The sequence below is a fragment of the Nerophis ophidion genome, linkage group LG24, assembly GCF_033978795.1.
Source record: "Nerophis ophidion isolate RoL-2023_Sa linkage group LG24, RoL_Noph_v1.0, whole genome shotgun sequence".
NCBI lineage: Eukaryota > Metazoa > Chordata > Actinopteri > Syngnathiformes > Syngnathidae > Nerophis > Nerophis ophidion.
Genome location: NC_084634.1, coordinates 4,959,652 through 4,983,673, shown reverse-complemented (window position 1 = coordinate 4,983,673; position 24,022 = coordinate 4,959,652). Strand labels below are relative to the sequence as shown.

The 24,022-nt window shown below is 38.4% G+C and overlaps 4 protein-coding genes across 11 annotated transcripts in view; 3 read left to right on the top strand and 1 right to left on the bottom strand.

Moving 5' to 3' along the window:
* LOC133542440 (zinc finger protein 180-like) overlaps positions 1–24,022 on the top strand; it is a 190,007-nt gene that overhangs the window by 114,367 nt on the left and 51,618 nt on the right. The window lies entirely within an intron of this gene.
* The window catches only part of LOC133542467 (gastrula zinc finger protein XlCGF57.1-like), a 59,971-nt gene that overhangs the window by 13,334 nt on the left and 22,615 nt on the right, over positions 1–24,022 (bottom strand). The gene's annotated exons all lie outside the window — the stretch shown is intronic.
* Positions 41–13,805, top strand: LOC133542529 (zinc finger and SCAN domain-containing protein 2-like). The gene is made up of 3 exons (XM_061886747.1): positions 41–195; positions 4,027–4,249; positions 11,993–13,805. Exons 2-3 carry the CDS (start codon positions 4,027–4,029, stop codon positions 12,829–12,831), a joined length of 1,062 nt encoding a protein of 353 aa, XP_061742731.1. The 5' UTR covers positions 41–195; the 3' UTR covers positions 12,832–13,805.
* Positions 14,875–22,364, top strand: LOC133542474 (zinc finger protein 25-like). Its single transcript, XM_061886652.1, has 3 exons — positions 14,875–15,304; positions 16,321–16,551; positions 20,357–22,364. The coding sequence occupies exons 1-3, from the start codon at positions 15,202–15,204 to the stop codon at positions 21,631–21,633; spliced, it is 1,611 nt and encodes a 536-aa protein (XP_061742636.1). The 5' UTR covers positions 14,875–15,201; the 3' UTR covers positions 21,634–22,364.

Genomic DNA, 24,022 nt, shown 5'->3' with positions numbered 1-24,022 from the left:
GTGTGACGTCATCGAAGTGGTCTCCACCGCGGAACAAATGTTGGCCAAACACGTGTTTCACTGGGACAATAGTGAGTGGTGCACACTTCCTTCTACCAGCCACATAACAAAAAAAAACAAGTCCCATTTAAGAGTTGCTGGTGTAACAATAGGAAGAATATATTCCACTCCTCTCTTGTACACGCGGCTTATGAGGTAATATACATTATATATTTTCATATTATTTATCTTATTTACCTGATATGTTGTTCCAAGCTAACGTGCTAGCGTTAGCCCGCTAGCAGGCCTTTGTAGCAAATGCGAGCGTTTTTTTTTTGAGGAGTGTATTTTATATGTTCTCTATGAGAATTATATTGACTTATTTAATACTTTTTTTTTGTTGTATTTTACAGTCACGCTTAACATCATTAAATATTTGTTACTAGAAAGTATTGATGGGTTGATGGGGCTTCATGTATCGTTTCGACACATTGCAAAACTGCATTGATACTGTGTCGATACTGTGTCACTAAATACTGACATCTGCTGGACATTAAAAATCCCTACAGGCAGCCTATGGACCTACTCAACTGACACTGATTTTATGACCTAGTATCTACAATAATAAAAACCAAATCATTGGCGAAAATTGCGATCTAATAAATAAACCAAACTTCAAAACTCAAAATTGCGCTCTAGCGCCCCCTAGGAGTACAACACAGACAAACTGCTCCTAGGAAGAAAAGACAGACAAAACTGCTTGTAACTCCCGGGAGGAATGTCAGAGAGATATGAAAAAAAAATCCTCTATGTAGGTCTCACTTAGACCTACATTTTATTAATTGACATCCTTCAGCAAAAGTAAACAGGAAGTCTGCTATTCCCACTTCAATACAACAACTGCAGTCCTTTCACAATGCATTAGAGTCTCAAAATGGCGGCACCAAGGCGTCCTTATAAAATGCCCAAGCCACTTTATAACTGTTGTTACTATGAGACTGATGTATAACACATGTGTATACAACTGTTTCTCTGTGTAATAATCCATCCATCCATCTCCTACCGCAGGGGTCACCAACCTTTTTGAAAGCAAGAACTACTTCTTGGGTACTGATTAATGCGAAGGGCTACCAGTTTGATACACACTTAAATAAATTGCCAGAAATAGCCAATTTGCTCAATTTACCTTTAATAAATACATTTATATATATAAGAAAAAATGGGTATTTCTGTCCGTCATGCCGTCGTACATTTTTTTGCCTTTTACGGAAGTTTTTTTGTAGAGAATAAATGATGCAAAAACACTAAATTGAACGGTTTAAAAGAGGAGAAAACACGAAAAAAATGAAATTTTAATTTTGAAACATAGTTTATCTTCAATTTCGGCTCTTTAAAATTCAAAATTCAACCGAAAAAAAATGAAGAGAAAAACTAGCTAATTCGAATCTTTTTGAAAAAATTCAAAAAATTATTTATGGAACATCATTAGGAATTTTTCCTGATTAAGATTAATTTTAGAAATTTGATGAGATGTTTTAAATAGGTCAAAATCCAATCTGCAGTTCGTTATAAATTGAACCAAGCTATATTTGACGTGAATTATATTTATATAGCGCTTTTCTCTAGTGACTCAAAGCGCTTTACATAGTGAAACCCAATATCTAAGTGACATTTAAAGCAGTGTGGGTGGCACTGGGAGCAGCTGGGTAAAGTGTCTTGCCCAAGGACACAACGGCAGTGACTAGGATGGTGGAAGCGGGAATTGAACCTGCAACCCTCAAGTTGCTGGCACGGCCGCTCTACCAACCGCTCTACCAAATAATGATTTGTCTTTCTAACAAAGACAAATCATTATTTCTTCAAGATTTTCCAGAACAAAAATTTTAAAAGAAATTCAAAAGACTTTGAAATAAGATTTAAATTTGATTCTACAGATTTTCCAGAATATATTTTGGGAATTTTAATCATAAATTTGAAGAAATATTTCACAAATATTCTTCGTCGAAAAAACAAGCTAAAATGAAGAATTAAATTAAAATGTATTTATTATTCTTTACAATAAAAAAAAAAATACTTGAACATTGATTTAAATTGGCAGGAAAGAAGAGGAAGAAATTTAAAAGGTAAAAAGGTGTTTAAAAATTCTAAAATCATTTTTAAGGTTGTATTTTTTTCTCTAAAATTGTCTTTCTGAAAGTTATAAGAAGCAAAGTCAAATAATAAATGAATTTATCCAAACAAGAGAAGACCAAGTCTTTCAAATATTTTCTTGGATTTTCAAATTCTATTTGAGTTTTGTCTCTCTTAGAATTAAAAATGTCAAGCAAAGCGAGACCAGCTTGCTAGTAAATAAATACAATTTAAAAAATAGAGGCAGCTCACTGGTAAGTGCTGCTATTTGAGCTATTTTTAGAACAGGCTAGCGGGCGACTCATCTGGTCCTTACGGGCGACCTGGTGCCCGTGGGCACCGCGTTGGTGACCCCTGTTCTACCGCTTGTTCACCGGTAAAATGTGCGGACCAAACGATCAGGACTTTCGCATCTCTTGACACTGGAGCAACTTAAATCCGTCGATTGGTAAGTGTTTTTTTCGCATTAAATGTGAGTGGAAGGAAACGTAATATAGTTGCAAATGCATCTGCAGGTTATCCATACATCTCTGTGCCATGTCTGCTTTAGCACCGCCGGTGAATAGCATGTTAGCATCGATTAGCGTAGCATGTTAGCATCGATTAGCTGGCAGTCAACATCAACAGAACTCACCTTTGTGAATCGTTGACTATCGTTTCAAATGCATCTGCAGGTTATCCATACATCTCTGTGCCATGTCTGCTTTAGCACCGCCAGAAAATAGCATGTTAGCGTCGATTAGTGTAGCATGTTAGTATTGGTTAGCTGGCAGTCACGCCACGACCAAATATGTCTGATTAGCACATGAGTCAACATCAACAAAACTCACCTTTGTGATTTCGTTGACTCGTTGCAAATGCATCTGCAGGTTATCCATACATCTCTGTGCCATGTCTGTCTTAGCATCGCCGGTCAAATGTGGAGACACTCTGGTACATTCAATGGGGGTCTGGCGGCAGATTTCTTGCCAGTGGTGCAACTTGAATCCCTCCCTGTTAGTGTTGTTACACCCTCCGACAACACACCAACGAGGCATGATGTCTCCGAGGTTCCAAAAAATAGTCGAAAAAACGGGAAAAAAACAGAGCTGAGACCCAATGTTTACAATGAGTTGAAAATGAAAATGGCGGCTGTGTTACCTCGGCGATGTCACATTCTGACGTCATCGCTTCCAGCGCGATAAACAGAAAGGCGTTTAATTCGCCAAAAATTCACCCATTTAGAGTTGGGAAATCGGTTAAAAAAATAAATGGTCTTTTTTCTGCACCATCAAGGTATATATTGACGCTTACATAGGTCTGCTGATAATGTTCCCCTTTAAATATGAAAAATGGCTTTAATATACTGTACACAAATTGGACTTGCATCAATATTTTTTTTGTAATCGAATCACGAGGTACCCAAATATTCTTAAAAATATATATATATTTATACTCTCACGCCAGCACCTTTCTTAAGGTGTGAGTGAGGTTCAACCAACATACTATCACACGGCCACACTCGCTGGCACTTGTTACACGTGCTTCGCTGCACTTCTGTTTGTTTTCTGTTGGGCTAAAAATGTCGCTTTCTCAGAAGGAAGAACAAGGAGAGGATATTGCGCGTTAAAGTAAAGCCAACTGATCATAGCTCTGTAGTCTTTATACGTGCAGACTGACTTCATGCAGTCATGATGGTATTAAAATCCCAGCAGGAGGTTTTCTATAAGTTGTTACTTTTTATCAATAATTAATGCAGAAAACAAGATCAATTACACAATTCATAATAATCAATAACTGATGATTATTCCATGTGTAGAAGAACATCACCACAAAGTGCTGTCAGTCCACTTGGAAAATATTATATTTGATGGACTAAAAAATATTTGACACATCTGAGCTGAAGTTTGTTTGTGTTGTCTTGCGGACGTCCAACAGATGAACGCTGGTCAAGAAGAACGTCCCCTTCAGCAGCAGGAGGATCCACAGCCCCCCCACATTAAAGAGGAAGAGGAGGATCTCTGGGTTACTCCGGAGGAAGAGTTTCTTCCAGGGCAGGAGGAGGCGGATCTCAGCAAGTTTCCACTGACTGTTGTCTCTGTGAAGACTGAAGAGCATGAAGACAAACCACCTGAGTCCTCACAGCTTCATCACAGTCCAAGTAAGCACAACATCCACATATCATCTAATACAATGTTTGTGACACATGTTCATCCGGGGGCCACATTTATCACTAAAGATGGAGATATACTTGCCTTTTAAAGGCCTACTGAAATGACATTTTCTATTTAAACGGGGATAGCAGGTCCATTCTATGTGTCATACTTGATCATTTGCTGAAAGGATTTAGTAGAGAACATCGATGATAAGGTTCGCAAGTTTTGGTCGCTAATAAAAAAGCCTTGCCTCTACCGGAAGTAGCTGATGATGTGCGCGTGACGTCACGGGTTGTAGGGCTCCTCACATCCTCACATTGTTTATAATCATAGCCACCAGCAGCAATTTCCCCATTAATTTGAGCGAGGATGAAAGATTCGTGGATGAGGAAAGTTAGAGTGAAGCACTAGAAAGAAAGAAAAAAGGCGACGGCAGTGGGAGCAATTCGGATGTTATTAGACACATTTACTAGGATAATTCTGGAAAATCACTTATCTGCTTATTGCGTTACTAGTGTTTTAGTGAGATTATAAAGCCATACCTGAAAGTCGGAGGGCTGCGGTGACCGCCAGTGTCTCTGAGAGAAGCCAATGGAGGAGCCAAGATCACAGCTGCCTTTTTGACGGCTGCTGCAGGAGGACGCTAACTCCGCTCAAGTCTCCCGTAAGGAGGGGCGTCAAACTCAAATACAGAGTGAGCAAAAAAATTTTAACTGAACAAAGCCGCGGGCCAAGGTTGAACAAATTAACCTTTTAATAGGGACCCAAACATGTTTTGCATTGAATATTGAACAAGCGAGACTTATATAACTTTATAGTGACATGCAAAATCGAGTTTCAAATAATACTAATAATTTAAAAATAGCTATGGCATATCAAATCGAATTTAAATAGAAATTAAATGCCTCTTTTCCATTTGCAGCCTTCTCAGGTAAATATCAAAATAAAATTTTCCCACAGGCTAATGATACATTTTTATATTGTAGCGTCCAGGTAGAGGTAGTGCTGCAAGGGGTTCTGCGTATTTGTTCTGTTGTGTTTATGTTGTGTTACAGTGCGGATGTTCTCCCGAAATTTGCTCGTCATTCTCGTTTAGTGTTGGTTCACAGTGTGGCGCATATTTGTAACAGTCTTAACGTTGTTTATACGGCCACCCTCAGTGTGACCTGTATGGCTGTTGACCAAGCTTGCATTGCATTAGCGTGTGTGTGTAAAAGTCACATATATCATGTGACTAGGCCGGCACGCTGTTTCTACGTGGGAAAAGCGGACGTGACGAAAGGTTTTACACACACACACACACGCACAAGTGAATGCAAGCATACTTGGTCAACAGCCATACAGGTCACACTGAGGGTGGCCATATAAACAACTGTTACAAATATGCGCCACACTGTGAACCCACACCAAACAAGAATGACAAACACATTTCGGGTGAACATCCGCACCGTAACACAACAGAACAAATACCCACAAACCTATGCAGTACTAACTCTTCCGGGAAACTTCCGGCAAAATGACGAATAATTAACGTTTTATTCATGCATTTTCTCTTGCTACTATAAGGCTAGAATGTTTGGTTCATTCGTTATTGTTATTTTATTTTCAAATGTATTATTAGCCTGTGGAAAAAATGTGATATTTACCTCAGAAGATTGCACATAGAAAAAAAGGCATAACATTTGTATTTAAATTTTATTTGATATGCCATTGATATTCTTTTAATCATTATTATTATTATTTGAAACTGGATTTTGCATGTCACTAAAGTTATATAAGCCTTGCTTGTTCAATATTTAATGCAAAACTTGTTTTGGTCCCTATTAAAAGGTTAATTTGTTCAACCTTGGCCCGCGGCTTTGTTCCGTTTAAAATTTTTCCCCACTCTGTATTTGAGTTCGACACCCGTGTCTTAAAGCATCTCTTCCTGAGTGTGTTTCAGTGTTACAACCTCACATTTATTCTTAGTGTCGCGGTAAAGTCCTAAACTATTACTGCTACTGGTTGCTGAATATAAATGAAGCCAGAATAGTGTCCATGTTTAACCAAAATATTTATTAACATAAAGTCACATTTATAAAACTCACTCTGTAACACAATAGAAAAAAAAACGGGAGCAAACAATTACTACCTGGGACATTATAAAACTGTTGCCCCTCCACTCAGCAACACCTGAGCAAGATCCAAACTCCTCCCTAAGTCGACTGGCACTTGGCCTTGAGCCAACCCCTTTTTGACGGACAGAAAGAGTATATGACTCTAACACTTACTTTTTTAGCCCAAATGCGTCCGTTCTCCCTTTTCCGTCTCCACACTATCTCTGCTTGTAAGTACCAGTATTAATTTTGACAGCAAAATTTGATTTAGTTTTAGTCATAGTCCTTTGACTAAAATGTAATTTAATTTTAGTCATTGATTGATTGATTGATACTTTTATTAGTAGATTGCACAGTACAGTACATATTCCGTACAATTGACCACTAAATGGTAACACCCCAATAAGTTTTTCAACTTGTTTAAGTCGGGGTCCACGTTAATCAATTCATGGTACAAATATATACTATCAACATAATACAGTCATCACACAAGTTAATCATCATAGTATACATTGAATTATTTACATTATTTACAATCCGGGGGGTGGGATGAGGAGCTTTGGTTGATATCAGAAATTCAGTCATCAACAATTGCATCAACAGAGAAATGTGGACATTGAAACAGTGTAGGTCTTATTTAGTAGGATATGTACAGCCAGCAGAGAACATAGTGAGTTCACATAGCATAAGAACAAGTATATACATTAGACGTACATTTGAGTTGTTTACAATCCGGGGAGATGGGATGTGAATGGAGGAGGGTATTAGTAAAGTGTTGAAGTTGCCTGGAGGTGTTGTTTTAGAGCAGTTTTGAAGGAATATAGAGATGCACTTACTTTTATACCTGTTGGGAGTGCATTCCACATTGATGTGGCATAGAAAGAGAATGACTTAAGACCTTTGTTAGATCGGAATCTGGGTTTAACGTGGTTTGTGGCGCTCCCCCTGGTGTTGTGGTTATGGTGGTCATTTACGTTAAGGAAGTAGTTTGACATCTACTTCGGTATCAGGGAGGTGTAGCGGATTTTATAGACTAGGCTCAGTGCAAGTTGTTTTACTCTGTCCTCCACTCTGAGCCAGCCCACTTTGGAGAAGTGGGTTGGATTGAGGTGGGATCTGGGGTGGAGGTCTAAAAGTAACCGGACTAGCTTGTTCTGGGATGTTTGGAGTCTAGATTGGAGGGTTTTGGAGGTGCTGGAGTACCAGGAGGTGCAAGCGTAATCGAAGAAGGGTTGAATGAGAGTTCCCGCTAGAATCCTCAAGGTGTTTTTGTTGACCAGAGAGGAGATTCTGTAGAGGAATCTTGTGCTTTGGTTGACCTTTTTGATCACCTTGGTTGCCATTTTATCACAGGAAAGATTAGCCTCTAGAATGGAACCTAGGTAGGTGATCTCATCCTTCCTGGTGATAACAATGTCACCCACTTTTATAGTGAAGTCACTGACCTTCTTAAGTTTGATATGGGACCCAAATAGGATGGATTCCGTTTTACCTAAGTGTATGGATAGCTTGTTGTCAGCGAGCCAGGTGCAAATATTGAGGAGTTCAACACTGAGGATTTGTTCCACCTGTGACTTGTCCTTGCCGGATACCAGCAGGGCCGAGTCATCCGCAAACAGGAACAATTCACAGTGGCATGCTCATAATTTAGTTATTTAAATTGTTTTAGTTTTAGTTGACGAAATATCATAAGATTATAATCGACGAAAACTACGGTAGATTTAGTCGACTAAAGGCTAATATGTCAACTTTCCCTTCAATTTCTGAAAGCGGAAAAATCACCGATACAAGTCGTATTTTGATGAAAATCATGTCTCAAATTTAGTATTTGACGAGTAAGCCGTGTGATAAACGGGATAACGTCGAGTGAGTTGTATGTTGTGGAAAATGCTTACCTGGGTGTGGATTTCGGGGTGATTGGACTGTAAATGTCGCTTCAAGTTTGTTGTGTTTTTCCCCGTAATCCTCATTTCTTACACTGCGTATTCCGTCCTACGTGTCTGTGTCCGTGACGTAAGCAAGTTGACAGATAGTTAACATGAAGATCCCGAGGAAATGGAAGAAAGAGTCCAGGCCTTTTATCTTTAAGACGCTATAGTGGTTTTCACAGAGAATGCACTTTTCCTTTCTCCTTGTCTAATTGGTCATTTCTTTCTTTGTTTTCTTGTATTGATTTTGTTTTTGGTTATCTTTTTTGTTGTAAAACTGTATAAAGAGACACAAAATATATGTCAAATAAACACTATTAAGTAAGAACATGTCCATACATTTTTGCTGCATAACATGTTTTCACACATACACACACAGCCCATACAATAGCATGTAAACCAGGGGTGCCCACACTTTTTCTGCAGACGAGCTACTTTTCAATTGACCAACTCGAAGGGATCGAACTCATTTATATATATCATTTATATTTATTTATTTATGAAAGAGACATTTTTGTCAACAAGTTAAATGTGTTTAATGATAATACAAGCATGTGTAACACATATAGATGTCTTTCTTTCACAAAGACAAGAATATAAGTTGGTGTATTACCTGATTCTGATGACTTGCATTGATTGGAATCAGACAGTAATCATGATAACGCCCACATTTTCAAATGGAGGAGAAAAAAAGTTGTCCTTTCTGTACAATACCACATGAAAGTGGTTGGTTTTTGGCATCTAATTCATCCAGCTTCCATACACTTTACAACAAAAACATTGGCGGAGAATTCCGTAGCTTGCTTGATTGACATTCACGGCACCCGAGGGTCTTGTGAGATGACGCTGGCTGCTGCCAGTTCATTATTATGAAAAAATGACAGAGAGGAAGGCGAGAAACACTTTTTATTTCAACAGACTTTCGCGCCGTCCCTTCCGTCAAAACTCTAAAGGCCGACTGCACATTTCCTATCTTCACAATAAAAGCCCTGCTTCATGCTGCCTGCGCTAACAAAATAAGAGTCTCGGAAAGCTGGCGTGCACAAGTGATGTGCACGCCAGCTTTTAGTCAAGTTTAGCCAGTTTTCCGAGACTCTGTATTTATTTTGGCACAGAGATGTATGGATAACCTGCAGATGCATTTGCAACGATTAAGTCAACGAAATCACAAAGGTGAGTTTTGTTGATGTTGACTTATGTGCTAATCAGACATATTTGGTCACGGCATGACTGCCAGCTAATCGATGCTAACATGCTATGCTAATCGATGCTAGCATGCTATTTACGCTAGCTGTTTGTACATTTGAAACTAGATACCCACATTTAATGCAAAACAAACACTTACCAATCGACATATTTAAGTTGCTCCAGTGTCACAAGATGCGAAAGTCCTGATCGTTTGGTCCGCACATTTTACCGGCGATGCTAATAAGGGAGCCATGCTATGGGCCACTTCATTAGGTACACCCACGCTATGGCCGAATAGCGTCAATAGCTATTCACTCAATAGCTTCAATTTCTTCTTCAATTTCGTTTTCGCTATCTGCCTCCATACTCCAACCATCTGTTTCAATACATGCGTAATCTGTTGAATCGCTTAAGCCGCTGAAATCCGAGTCTGAATCCGAGCTAATGTCGCTATATCTTGCTGTGGTAACCGCCATGTTGTTTGTATTGGCAGCACTGTATGACGTCACAGGGAAATGGATAGTGGTTTCGAAGACAACGAAAATAAGGCACTTTAAAGCTTTATTTAGGGATATTCCGGGACCGGTAAAATTTTGAAAAAAACTTCACAAAATACAACAAGCCACTGGGAACTGATTTTTATTGTTTTTAACCCTTTTGAAATTGTGATAATGTTCCCCTTTAAGTTGGAGTCTTTAATCTCGTTATATGCAAATATAATGACAATAAAGTTCATTCTATTCTATTCTATTCTAAAAAAAATTCAAGCAGAAGCTTGTGGATGGCTACTAAAAGCGCCTTATTGCAGTGAAACTTACCAAGGGACATGTAAGCAAATATCAACGTTGCTGTATGTATACTTTTGACCCAGCACATTTGCTCACATTTTCAGTAGAGCAACTTTGACAAGAACAAGAAAGTTTGATCATATTACGCCTATACTGTATATACCTTTATATACATATATACATACATATATACCTGTACTGTATATACCTTTATATACATATATACATACATATATACCTATACTGTATATACCTTTATATACATATATACATACATATATACCTATACTGTATATACCTTTATATACATATATACATACATATATACCTATACTGTATATACCTTTATATACATATATACATACATATATACCTATACTGTATATACCTTTATATACATATATACATACATATATACCTATACTGTATATACCTTTATATACATATATACATACATATATACCTATACTGTATATACCTTTATATACATACATATATACCTATACTGGCTTCCTGTGCACTTAAGATGTGACTTTAAGGTTTTACTACTTGTGTATACTTACGGGGCGGCATAGCTCAGTTGGTAGAGTGGCCGTGCCAGCAACTTGAGGGTTGCAGGTTCGATTCCTGCTTCCGCCATTCTAGTCACTGCCGTTGTGTCCTTGGGCAAGGCACTTTACCCACCTGCTCCCAGTGCCACCCACACTGCTTTAAATGTCACTTAGATATTGTGTTTCACTATGTAAAGTGCTTTGAGTCACTAGAGAAAAGCGCTATATAAATATAATTCACTTCACTTCGCTATAAAATACTACACGGTCCATCCTATCTTGCCGATTGTATTGTACCATATGTCCCGGCAAGAAATCTGCGTTCAAAAGACTCCGGCTTATTAGTGATTCCTAAAGCCCAAAAAAAGTCTGCGGGCTATAGAGCGTTTTCCGTTCGGGCTCCAGTACTCTGGAATGCCCTCCCGGTAACAGTTCGAGATGCTACCTCAGTAGAAACATTTAAGTCTCACCTTAAAACTCATTTGTATACTCTAGCCTTTAAATAGACCTCCTTTTTACACCAGTTGATCTGCCGCTTCTTTTCTTTTTCTCCTCTGTCCCCCCCTCCCTTGTGGAGGGGGTCCGGTCCGATGACCATGGATGAAGTACTGGCTGTCCAGAGTCGGGACCCAGGCTAGACTGCTCGTCGGGACCCAGGATGGACCGCTCGCCTGTGTATCGGTTGGGGACATCTCTACGCTGCTGATCCGCCTCCGCTTGGGATGGTTTCCTGTGGACGGGACTCTCGCTGCTGTCTTGGGTCCGCTTTGAACTGAACTCTCGCGGCTGTGTTGGAGCCACTATGGATTGAACTTTCACAGTATCATGTTAGACCCGCTCGACATCCATTGCTTTCGGTCCCCTAGAGGGGGGGGTTGCCCACATCTGAGGTCCTCTCCAAGGTTTCTCATAGTCAGCATTGTCACTGGCGTCCCACTGGGTGTGAATTCTCCTTGCCCACTGGGTGTGAGTTTTCCTTGCCCTTTTGTGGGTTCTTCTGAGGATGTCGTAGTCGTAATGTACAGTCCTTTGAGACATTTGTGATTTAGGGCTATATAAATAAACATTGATTGATGACAAATTCATAAAAGAACCACAAATAACCGAATCGTAAAGCAGACTCGAAAATGAAATCTGACTTGGCAAAATCTTATCTATTTCGATCCCAGCATGTGTTTGTCTTCTTGTGTCCTGCAGACGTCTGTGAAAAACATCGTCCACCTGAGCAGCAGGAGAGTTCCTCCAGTATGGAGCAGAAGAGGTCACAGCACCTTCACTTTAAAGATGAAGGAAAACAGCGGCTGCCCCCCCACTTCATAGAGGAAGACAAGAGACACCTCATCAGTGTGAAGAGTGAAGATGATGAGGTCAAAGGTGAGAGTGAGGAGAGGGGAGGGGCGGAGCCTCCAAGCAGCAGCTCAACTCAACACATGACAACAGAAGCTGATGGAGACCACTGTGGAGGATCACAAGCAGACAAGCTCTTAGCTCCACTATCAGATAGTGAGGACACAACGTCACACTCTCCTGACACTGATGATGAAGACTCTAAAGACGATAAGACATGTCACACTGACAACACACACTTCACATGTTCTCTCTGCGGCAAAACGTTTGGTAACCGTCGCAATATGAAAAGACACATGAAAATACACACCGGAGAGAAACCTTTCTCGTGTTCAATCTGTAGTAAATGTTTTGTTGTAAATCGACAGTTAAAAATACACATGAGAAGACACATTGGAGAGCAACCTTTTTCCTGCTCAGAATGCGGTGAAAGTTTTGTATTAAATCAAAGTTTAAAACTACGCATGAGAACACACACTGGACAAAAACTTTTTTCGTGTCCAATCTGCGGTAAAGATTTTACTCGAAGGGACCCTTTTAAAACACACATAAGAATACACACTGGAGAAATACATTTTTCCTGTTTAGAATGTGGTAAAGGTTTTATAAGTCATCAAACTTTAAAAGTACACATGAGAACACACATTGGTGAAAAACCTTTTATATGTCCAGTATGTGTTAAAAGTTAAATAGAAAGTCAGCAATTATAATCACACATGAGAACGCACTCTGGTAAAAAAAACATACTCCTGTTCGAGCTGCAACAAAAGCTTATGTCACCTAAAATCTATTAAAGTACACATAAGAACACACACAGGAGAGAAAGTGTTGAGTTGCAGTGTGTGTGGTGAAAGATTCTCTTCTAAGTCCCAGTGTAAGAAACACAAGTGTGCTGGTGAGAACAGCAGCAGCAAATGAAGATGCAGGATTTGAAATAAACTGTCAAAACTTGAACTTTGACTTTCTAACAACATCAGCACATATAACATGTGTGACATCATTGTTGTGTGTGTAACACAATCTTGTTAATATGATTCTAACATTTATAGATTAGACACTTCAGATTAGTGCTTTTATCTCAGTCAAGTACATGAGTTAATATACACATTTGTGTACTTTAAAATGAACACAACAATTTGACTGAAAAGGTGAGAATAAACAGTACATAAAATATGTTACATACAATAAACATTTTAAGTGTAGTTATTCATAATTCATTTTTATACTTATTTATAATAGTGTTTTATATACGTTTTTTGAAATAATGACGTGTTACATTTTTATTTTCTAATTGTAGATGATTCCATAGATGAACTCCTTTATATGATGTACATATTTGTTTTACATGTGTTCATACCTTTGCTTTTGAGTACACATAAATCCCTCTTAGTTCATATTTACTGGTTCACATCTGAAACATCTTCTGGACCACTTCTGGAAGCATATTATTATTTACTTTATACATCATTTGAACAGTTGTCTTTTTTACAAGATCATTTACTTTTAAAATGTGTGACTTAATGAATCATTTGTTGGGTCTCTATAATCCATTCTATTAATTATCTTTAATTACTCTCTTGTGTAATATTAATATTGTAGTGTGATTGTTTTATATGTATGTCCCCAGACCTTTATGTAATAAACAATGTATGCTTTAACTAAAGTTGATACCATAATTATAGTTAATATTTGTAAGAACGTATTTTATTCTATTTCGTATTGCACTCCATTTTTTTAATGTTTTTTTTATATTTACATGTAGTGTCCAGCTTACTTCATCATCTATATTAACTCCTGAAAATGTGATTACTTTTATTCCTTTCATTTCAATATTATCCATCATAATTCGTGTTTTACATTTTTACAATCTCCAAATATGATATATTTAGTTTTATTGAAGTTTAGTGACAGTTTATTGATGTGCAGCCAACTTTTTTATGGTCAAGTTCTCACTTGATAAAATAAAATGAGAGTTAAATCAAGCGGTAATGAAGGTGAAGAATGGAAGATTATTATATACATAATTATATATAGTTACACTCAGTAGTGACAATTAAAGACACTTTCATCCTGTTCATTTGAGCAAATAATAAGAGTAAAGTGTAATATTATAAACAAAAGAAGAATATTAATATCGGCAGTCAATATTCCAACATTGTGAAGCTGAGCTATGGTAAAAAAAAACATTAACTTTAAAGGCTTTATGAGAGTGATGTAATTATCCCAATCAAAAATACTTTTTTAATCCCAGAGTGGAAATAAACATTTCCATTAATAAGAGATAAATAATGTGGAAAGGTCAGAAGTCAAATGTTTCTTTAGGTAGTACATGGAGCCTCTGCTACCACCTATATATACATATATACATACATATTATGTGTGTATATATGTATATATATATATATATATACTGTCAAAGGAACTTTAAAAAGAACAAGAAAGCCTCCCACATTCTAAAATGCATTAAAAAAAAGATTATATCATGAGTGTAATATTTATTTATTTTTTCTTTCCTTATGCTATTGTTGTTTCAATACATTGTTAAATATTTGAATATTTTTACGGAAATAAGTTTTATGTCTTTGTTTTGAAAATTTGAAATGGACAAGTTTACTTTTATTTTCACAATAAGTAAATAGTATATAATAATATAGTTTTACCGGGGTTGGAAAGCTCGTTGTGCTTATTCCTCTCGCGAGATTTGGAAAAGAGCTGGTTACTTGTTTCTCTCGCGAGATCTGACAACACTGCGCGCGAACCAAACACGGCGAGGATAAAGCAAGATGGCGTCTGACGGTGAAGACAGTTCAGTGTTCTTAATCTGTGCCTCCATGTACACATATATGTCCTTTATTACACTCTAGTAAATAGAGTAAACATCGTTAATAACTGTTTGCATCCGGTTATATTAGTCTGAGCGCACTTTGATGCTTCTCCAGCTAGCTTAGCTTGCTAGTTAGCTTAGCTTGTTAGCTGCTAACAAAGAGAGGCGGAAGTGATCAAAACACATCGCTAAGCAGAGATCAAGTGTGAGTGTAAAGTGTTGTGATTGTGTGAAAATGTGCGAAAGAACCATAGCAGAGTACGAGGAGGAACTTTGTCCAACAAAAGAGGAGAAGGAGCGACAACATCAAAAACATCAAGTTGTGTTACACAGAACAGGTTTGTTTACTTCTTACTCTCACATCTCTACTAACTTTATATTTATTATTAACACTATTCTTGAATAGTTTTTCTACAGGAAGATGAATTGTCATGTGAGGAAGATGCACTGATTGTTTTATGTTGTTCATAAAAACGAGACAGTTTCAGACACACAATATTTATGAGAGGTTGATGTTCCTCTTCAGTTTGTAACAATGTGTATCAACATGTTTACACAAAACTCACACAGTCACCGGGGGAATATTCCAGAGAGCAGGTTAAGTGCAAAGTCCTGAGTATGTTAAACTCGAGAGTTTTACCTCCAAAAATAAGAGATGTAAGACAAATTTAGAGTCAGTTACCATGGTAACTGATGCTGTAAAACTAGTCTGCTAGCTGGCAGGTTCGACAAGTTATATATGTGTGTAAAAGCTATTCTGACCTGTTATTTCCTACATATTGGTCCAGCCATTAAACTACTACAACACCTACTCAGTGGCCTAATGGTTAGAGTGTCCGCCCTGAGATCGGTAGGTTGTGAGTTCAAACCCCGACCCAGTCATACCAACGACTATAAAAATGGGACCCATTACCACCCTGCTTGGCACTCAGCATCAAGGGTTGGAATTGGGGGTTAAATCACCATAAGAATTATTCCCGGGTGTGGCCACTGCTGCTGCTCACTGCTCCCCTCACCTCCCAATGGTGGATCAAGGGTGATGGGTCAAATGCAGAGAATAATCTTGCCACACTTAGTGTGTGTGTGACAATCATTGGTACTTTAACTTTCTAATGTGGCAGTGATTGTCGAAATCTAAAGATGACATCTTGATCTCATACCATCTCAAACCAATTGGCCGTTCTTTATTAAGTGAAATGTCTTATAGTCACTTAAATGTGTCTCTAACCAAACAGTATGTTTTATCCAGTTACTCGATTAATCGAAAACATTTCCAGTACAACAATTGATTAATAATTTACGATTTAATATTTAGCATGTAGGAGTTAAAATGTGTTTTGTTTGTGTCCTGTAGACATCCATCAGCTGATTGGACACCAAGAAGAATGTCTCCCTCATCTGCAGGGGGACAGTTTCACTTCAGAGTATCCACAGCCCTCACATTTTAAAGAGGAAGAGGAGGGAGAGTGTCCTGTAGGGCAGGAGGAGGCTGATCTCAGCAAGTTTCCACTGACTGTTGTCTCTGTGAAGACTGAAGAGCATGAAGACAAACCACCTGAGTCCTCACAGCTTCATCACAGTCCAAGTAAGCACAACATCCACATATCATCTAATACAATGTTTGTGACACATGTTCATCCGGGGGCCACATTTATCACTAAAGATGGAGATATACTTGCTTTTTAAAGGGGAACATTATCACCAAACCTATGTAAGAGTCAATATATACCTTGATGGTGCAGAAAAAAGACCATCTATTTTTTTAACTGATTTCCGAACTCTAAATGGGTGAATTTTGGCAAATTAAACGCCTTTCTGTTTATCGGTCTTTTAGCGATGACGTCAGAACGTGACGTCACCGAGGTAACACACCCACCATTTTCATTTTCACATTACAAACACCGGGTCTCAGCTCTGTTATTTTCCGTTTTTTCGACTATTTTTTGGAACCTTGGAGACATCATGCCTCGTCGGTGTGTTGTCGGAGGGTGTAACAACACTAACAGGGAGGGATTCAAGTTGCACCACTGGCAAGAAATCTGCCCCCATTGAATGTACCAAAGTGTCTTCACATTTGACCGGCGATGCTAAGACAGACATGGCACAGAGATGTATGGATAACCTGCAGATGCATTTGCAACGATTAAGTCAACGAAATCACAAAGGTGAGTTTTGTTGATGTTGTTGACTTATGTGCTAATCAGACATATTTGGTCACGGCATGACTGCCAGCTAATCGATGCTAACATGCTACGCTAATCGATGCTAACATGCTATTCACGCTAGCTGTATGTGCATTTGAAACTAGATACCCACATTTAATGCGAAACAAACACTTACCAATCGACGGATTTAAGTTGCTCCAGTGTCACAAGATGCGAAAGTCCTGATGGTTTGGTCCGCACATTTTACCGGCGATGCTAATAAGGCGGCCATGCTATGGGCCACTTCATTAGGTACACCCATGCTATGGCCGAATAGCGTCAATAGCTATTCGCTCAATAGCTTCAATTTGTTCTTCAATTTCGTTTTCGCTATCTGCCTCCATACTCCGACCATCTGTTTCAATCAATCAATCAATGTTTACTTATATAGCCCTAAATCACTAGTGTCTCAAAGGGCTGCACAAACCACTACGACATCCTCGGTAGGCCCACATAAGGGCAAGGAAAACTCACACCCAGTGGGACGTCGGTGACAATGATACATGCGTAATCTGTTGAATCGCTTAAACCGCTAAAATCCGAGTCTGAATCCGAGCTAATGTCGCTATATCTTGCTGTGGTAACCGCCATGTTGTTTGTATTGGCAGCCCTGTATGACGTCACAGGGAAATGGACAGTCGCATCGCAAATAGCGAAAATCAAGAACTTTAAAGCTTTTTTTAGGGATATTCCGGGAGGTGTAAAATTTTGAAAAAAAAATTTGAGAATAAAACAAGCCACTGGGAACTGATTTTTATTGTTTTTAACCCTTTTGAAATTGTGATAATGTTCCTCTTTAACAAAATCATTTCAAAGTTTATTTGGATTTAATTTAGGGGACGGCGCGGCGCGGTTGGGAGAGTGGTCGTGCCAGCAACTTGAGGGTTCCAGGTTCGATCCCAGCTTCTGCCATCCTAGTCACTGCCGTTGTGTCCTTGGGCAAGACACTTTACCCACCTGCTCCCAGTGCCACCCACATTGGTTTAAATGTAACTTAGATATTGGGTGTCACTATGTAAAGCGCTTTGAGTCACTAGAGAAAGGCGCTATATAAATATAATTCACTTCACATGATATCTTGTTGTTCTATTTTCTAATTTCAAGGGGAACTGCACTTTTGGGAATCATTCACAGTCCCTATGTAAGTTAAAGTTAAGGTCCCAACGGTAGTCACACACCAGGTGTGGTGAAATGATCCTCTGCATTTGACCCATCCCCAAGTTCACCCCCTGGGAGGTGAGGGCAGCGGAGGCCGTGCTCGGGAATCATTTGGTGATTTAACCCCCAACCCTTGATGCTGAGTGCCAAGCAAGGACGCAATGGGTCCCGTTTTTATAGTCTTTGGTATGACTCGGCCGGGATTTGAACTCACGTTTTTCCAGTCTCAGGGCAGACACTCTAACCACAAGGCCACTGAGCAGGTCGATGGTTAATGCATCCTCAATAGAAAATAAACCTTAGCAAAAGTTAGCAAACAATGGAGTCATTGGTAGCCGCTCTATTCTGCCTATAAAGTGCTCTAAATAACATCCTAAAACCCCCTTCAACATTTTAAATACACACTGTAAGTATATTTGTAATGTAGTAACATTCTTAATAACATGTCATATTTACATATCTTGCTCATTTTAAGCATACAATGTCTGCTCTCACTGGGATGCCGACTGATGGGATGTTCATATCTTTCCGTTTAGATGAAGAATTAATCCTCACAAAGGGTGGGTGCAAAAGAGCGTAATTTTGTGTCTTTCTTGCCATCTCCAGGTCTAAGTTGGATGTCAAAGTTGACCAAGTTCTGGGTTTATGTCCACAACCTTCTACTACATGAGTGAGAAGCATGATTTATAATCTAGAATTAGCTTTCACCATCTTAGAGGCGAGAAAGCAGCTCAGTATGTCAATACAGCAGCATAAGCTAGTTACTTCTGTGATCAATGCGCCGCTAAAAGTAGGTCCTTAGCGTTACCGCCTATAATAACACGCCTATAATAACAATATCACTAATACTTGGTTAATATTCAGGTCACAAAATGTAAATGGAGTATTGTTGGCAGTTTTTGGATGTTTTTTTGGAGGACTTTGTGGGTCTAATAGAGGAGCTCCCATTGACTCCAATGTTAGCTGAGTTTTGCTCACATTTATTTACGAAATAAAATTCATACAAATTTAAAACATATGTCTTACATAAGGATTGTGAATGACAGGCAACATTTTAAAAAAGTGCAGTTTCCTTTGAATTTGTCAAATAAGTAAACAGTCCTTCAAATTAAAGATGTAAAACAATTGAGGTTGTTTATAGATATTATCCACTATGAAGTTACAGTAAAACTAAGCACACAAGGGAAAGTACATTCATATACACATGAAGTACACATATGTGTACGAATCATGTTAACCACCAAAATATTGTCTCCTTCTCCTAAAGCCAATATCGAGTATCCTTTGGTGAGCTGACCGTATCGTCACACCCTTAGTTAAAAGCACACCATCCCCATGACATGACACTTCCACGTGATGTAGAACAGGAGTACAACATTTTAAACATACACACACATCTGAAGAATATTAACAATAAATATATTTGGTGGGCCAAACAAAATGACTCGGCTAACCAATGTTTGGTATGGGCGATATGACCTCAAATCTATATCCTAATAACAACATATGTCACGATATATCATTTGGTATATGATTGATTATAGAATCATTTTAAGTGGGTTACAAAAACTCCTAATTTGGCAGCTGACATATGCAGTAACATATTGTGTCATTTGTTATTGTATTATTTTGTTGAAAAAATTATTAATAATTTACTTGTATATTTACTGTTAATATCTGGTTACTTTATTTGAGAAAATAATACTGGAAATGATGTAATATTTTACTGCATATTTCAGTAAATAAATTAGGAGCCTGTGTAGCCTGTTTTAAAATGGTTCTATTAGTAATTCAATACAAAATAATATATCGTAAAATCAATTTTAAACCATATCGTCTATCCATAGTAAAAAGTCCTGCTGCCCTGTTTGGTTTTTATTTTCCTGTGAATAATGTTGTAAAGAGCAGCGTGTTTGTGCGTCCCTGAGATTTCAAGACAGTTCATACGATAACTTGTTTTTCCTAAGTGCATGTAAAAGTACTGAATGCATTGTGTGACTGAGCAGAGATGGTGTGTTTGTCTTGCAGACGTCTGTCAAGAACATCTTCACCCTGAGCAACAGAAGTGGAGCTTCAGGATGCGGACGGAGGAGCCACAGCCCTCCCACATTAAGAAGGAAGAGGAATACCCACTGATCCCCCACTTTAAAAAGGAAGAGGAGGACCGACTGACACCCCATTTTAAAGAGGAAGCGGTGGATCCACTAATTCCTCACATTAAGGATGAAGAGGAGGAACACAGCATCAGTCTGCAGGGAGAGCACATGGAATGGTTGGAGGAGTTCCCAGTGACTGGTGTCCCTGTGAAGAGTGAAGATGATGAGGTCAAAGGTGAGAGTGAGGAGAGGGGAGGGGGGGAGCCTCCAAGCAGCAGCTCAACTCAACACATGACAACAGAAGCTGATGGAGACCACTGTGGAGGATCACAAGCAGACAAGCTCTTAGCTCCACTATCAGATAGTGAGGACACAACGTCACACTCTCCTGACACTGATGATGAAGACTCTAAAGATGATAAGACATGTCACACTGACAACACACACTTCACATGTTCTCACTGTGACAAAACTTTTAAATACCCAAGTCTTCTGAAAGAACACATGAGAACACACACTGGAGAAAAACCTTTTTCATGTTCAATCTGCGGTAAAGATTTTACTCAAAGCCACAATTTCAGAGCACACATGAGATCACACACTGGAGAAAAACCTTATTCCTGCTCAGAATGTGGTAAAAGTTTTGTAATAAATCAAAGTTTAAAAGTACACATGAGAACACACACCGGAGAAAAACCTTTTTCATGTTTAATCTGCGGTAAAGATTTTACTCGAAGGTACCATCTCACAACACACATGAGAATACACACTCGAGAAAAACCTTTTTCATGTTCAATCTGCGGGAAAGATTTTACCCGAAGGGACCATTTCAAAACACACATGAGGATGCACAATGGAGAAAAACCTTTTACCTGCTCAGAATGTGGTAAAAGTTTTGTAAGAAATCAAGGTTTAAAAGTACACATGAGAACACACACTGGAGAAAAACCTTTTATTTGTTCAGTATGTGGCAAAAGTTATACAGGAAAAGAACAATTAATATCACACATGAGATTGCACTCTGGCGAAAAACCATACTCCTGTTCGAGCTGCAACAAAAGCTTTCGTCACCGACAATCTTTCACAGCACACGTGAGAACACACACAGGTGAGAAAGTGTTGAGTTGCAGTGTGTGTGGTGAAAGATTCTCTTCTAAGTCCCAGTGTAAGAAACACAAGTGTGCTGGTGAGAACAGCAGCAGCAAATGAAGATGCAGGATTTGAAATAAACTGTCAAAACTTGAACTTTGACTTTCTAACAACATCAGCACATATAACATGTGTGACATCATTGTTGTGTGTGTAACACAATCTTGTTAATATGATTCTAACATTTATAGATTAGACGCCTCAGATTAGTGCTTTTATTTCAGTCAAGTACATGAGTTAATATACACATTTGTGTACTTTAAAATGAACACAACAATTTGACTGAAAAGGTGAGAATAAACAGTACATAAAATATGTTACATACAATAAACATTTTAAGTGTAGATATTCATACTTCACTTTTATACTTATTCATAATAAGGTTTTATTTATGTTTTTTTTAATAAAGAAGTGTAACATGTTTTATTTTCTAATTGTAGATGATTCCATAGATGAACTCCTTTATATGATGTACATATTTGTTTTACATGTGTTCATACCTTTGCTTTTGAGTACACATAAATCCCTCTTAGTTCATATTTACTGGTTCACATCTGAAACATCTTCTGGACCACTTCTGGAAGCTTATTATTATTTACTTTATACATCATTTGAGCAGTTGTCTTTTATACACTTTTAAAATGTGTGACTTCATGAACCATTTATTGGGTCTCTATTGTCCTTTCTATTAAAGGTCTTTATTACTCTCTTATGTAATACGAACATTTTTATGTGTTTTATATGTATGTCCCCAGACTTTTATGCAATAAACAATGTATGCTTCAACTAAAGTTGGGTACAATAATTGTAGTTAATATTTGTAAGTATGTATTTTATTCTATTTATTATCGCAGTCAATTTTTTTAATGCTTTCTTTATACGTCTTAGATGTAGTTTCCCGCTTAATTCATCATCTAGAGCAGGGGTCGGGAACCTTTTTGGCTGAGAGAGCCATGAAAGCCAAATATTTCAAAATGTACTTCCGTGAGAGCCATATCATATTATTTAACACTGAATACAACTAAAAGCGTGCATTTTTAAGTATGACCAAAATTTTTAGAGTATAATAAGTCTTTTATTCTTTGTATTAACATTGTTATTCTGAAGCTAACCAATAATAAATAAAATGTCATGTCTGTTGATCATGTTTTTGTTTGGCCATGTGCTGTTTGTCCTTTGGACTCTTTAAGTTCCTGTTTTTTTCCCACTCCCTTGTCTTGTTTCCTTGGTTACTCATTTTGTCCACCTGTCTCTGGTGGACAAAATGCCCGCTCACCTGCCTGTTTCCTGAGCATTAATCAGAGGCAGTATTTAAGCTCGTCTTTGCCAGTCAGTCGCCCTGTGCTGACTTGTTTCATGCCTTGCCATAGTTTCCTGCTTCATGCCATGCCAAGTAAGTTTTGTTTGATTGAGCGTCATTTACACAGGACTGCAGTTCCCGGGAGGAGGTCAGGTCAAATATGGAGGACTCCTCTCCCGGAGAAACCAAACCATTGTTTTATATATTCCTTCTTTCACTGTCTGGGTGTGCACTAAAGCTAAACAGCACCACCTGACCACGAAAGGAGATGTTGGTGTGTAAGTGTCTGGAAAACAACTGCTTTAAGTCAGGACTTCAAGGTTGGCCTTTGAGCTAGACAGGTAGTCTCCTTTCAAGGATATGGTTGTCACTTTTGCATTCAGAAGTCCCATTTAGGGCCTCTTTTCCTACAAACCCTGTTTCCATATGAGTTGGGGAATTGTGTCAGATGTAAATATAAACGGAATAAAATTATTTGCAAATCCTTTTCAAGCCATATTCAGTTGAATGCACTACAAAGACAACATATTTGATGTTCAAACTCGTAATTGTATTTTATTTTTTGCAAATAATAATTAACTTACAATTTTATGGCTGCAACACGTGCCAAAGTAGTTGGGAAAGGGCATGTTCACCACAGTGTTACATCACCTTTTCTTTTAACAACACTCAATAAACGTTTGGGAACTGAGGAAACTAATTGTTGAAGCTTTGAAAGTGGAATTCTTTCCCATTCTTGTTTTATGTAGAGCTTCAGTCCTTCAACAGTCCGGGGTCTCCCCTGTCGTATTTTACGCTTCACACATTTTCCATGGGAGACAGGTCTGGACTGCAGGCGGGCCAGGAAAGCACCCACACTCTTTTTTTATGAAGCCACGCTGTTGCAACACTTGTCTTGCTGAAATAAGCAGGGGCGTCCATGATAACGTTGCTTGGATGACAACATATGTTGCTCCAAAACCTGAATGTACCTTTTAGCCTTAATGGTGCCTTCACAGATGTGTAAGTTACCCATGCCTTGGGCACTAATACACCTCCATACCATCAAAGATGGCTTTTTAGACCAGTTGATCTGCCGTTTCTTTTCTTTTTCTCCTATGTCCCACTCTCCCTTGTGGAGGGGGTCCGGTCCAATCCGGTGGCCATGTA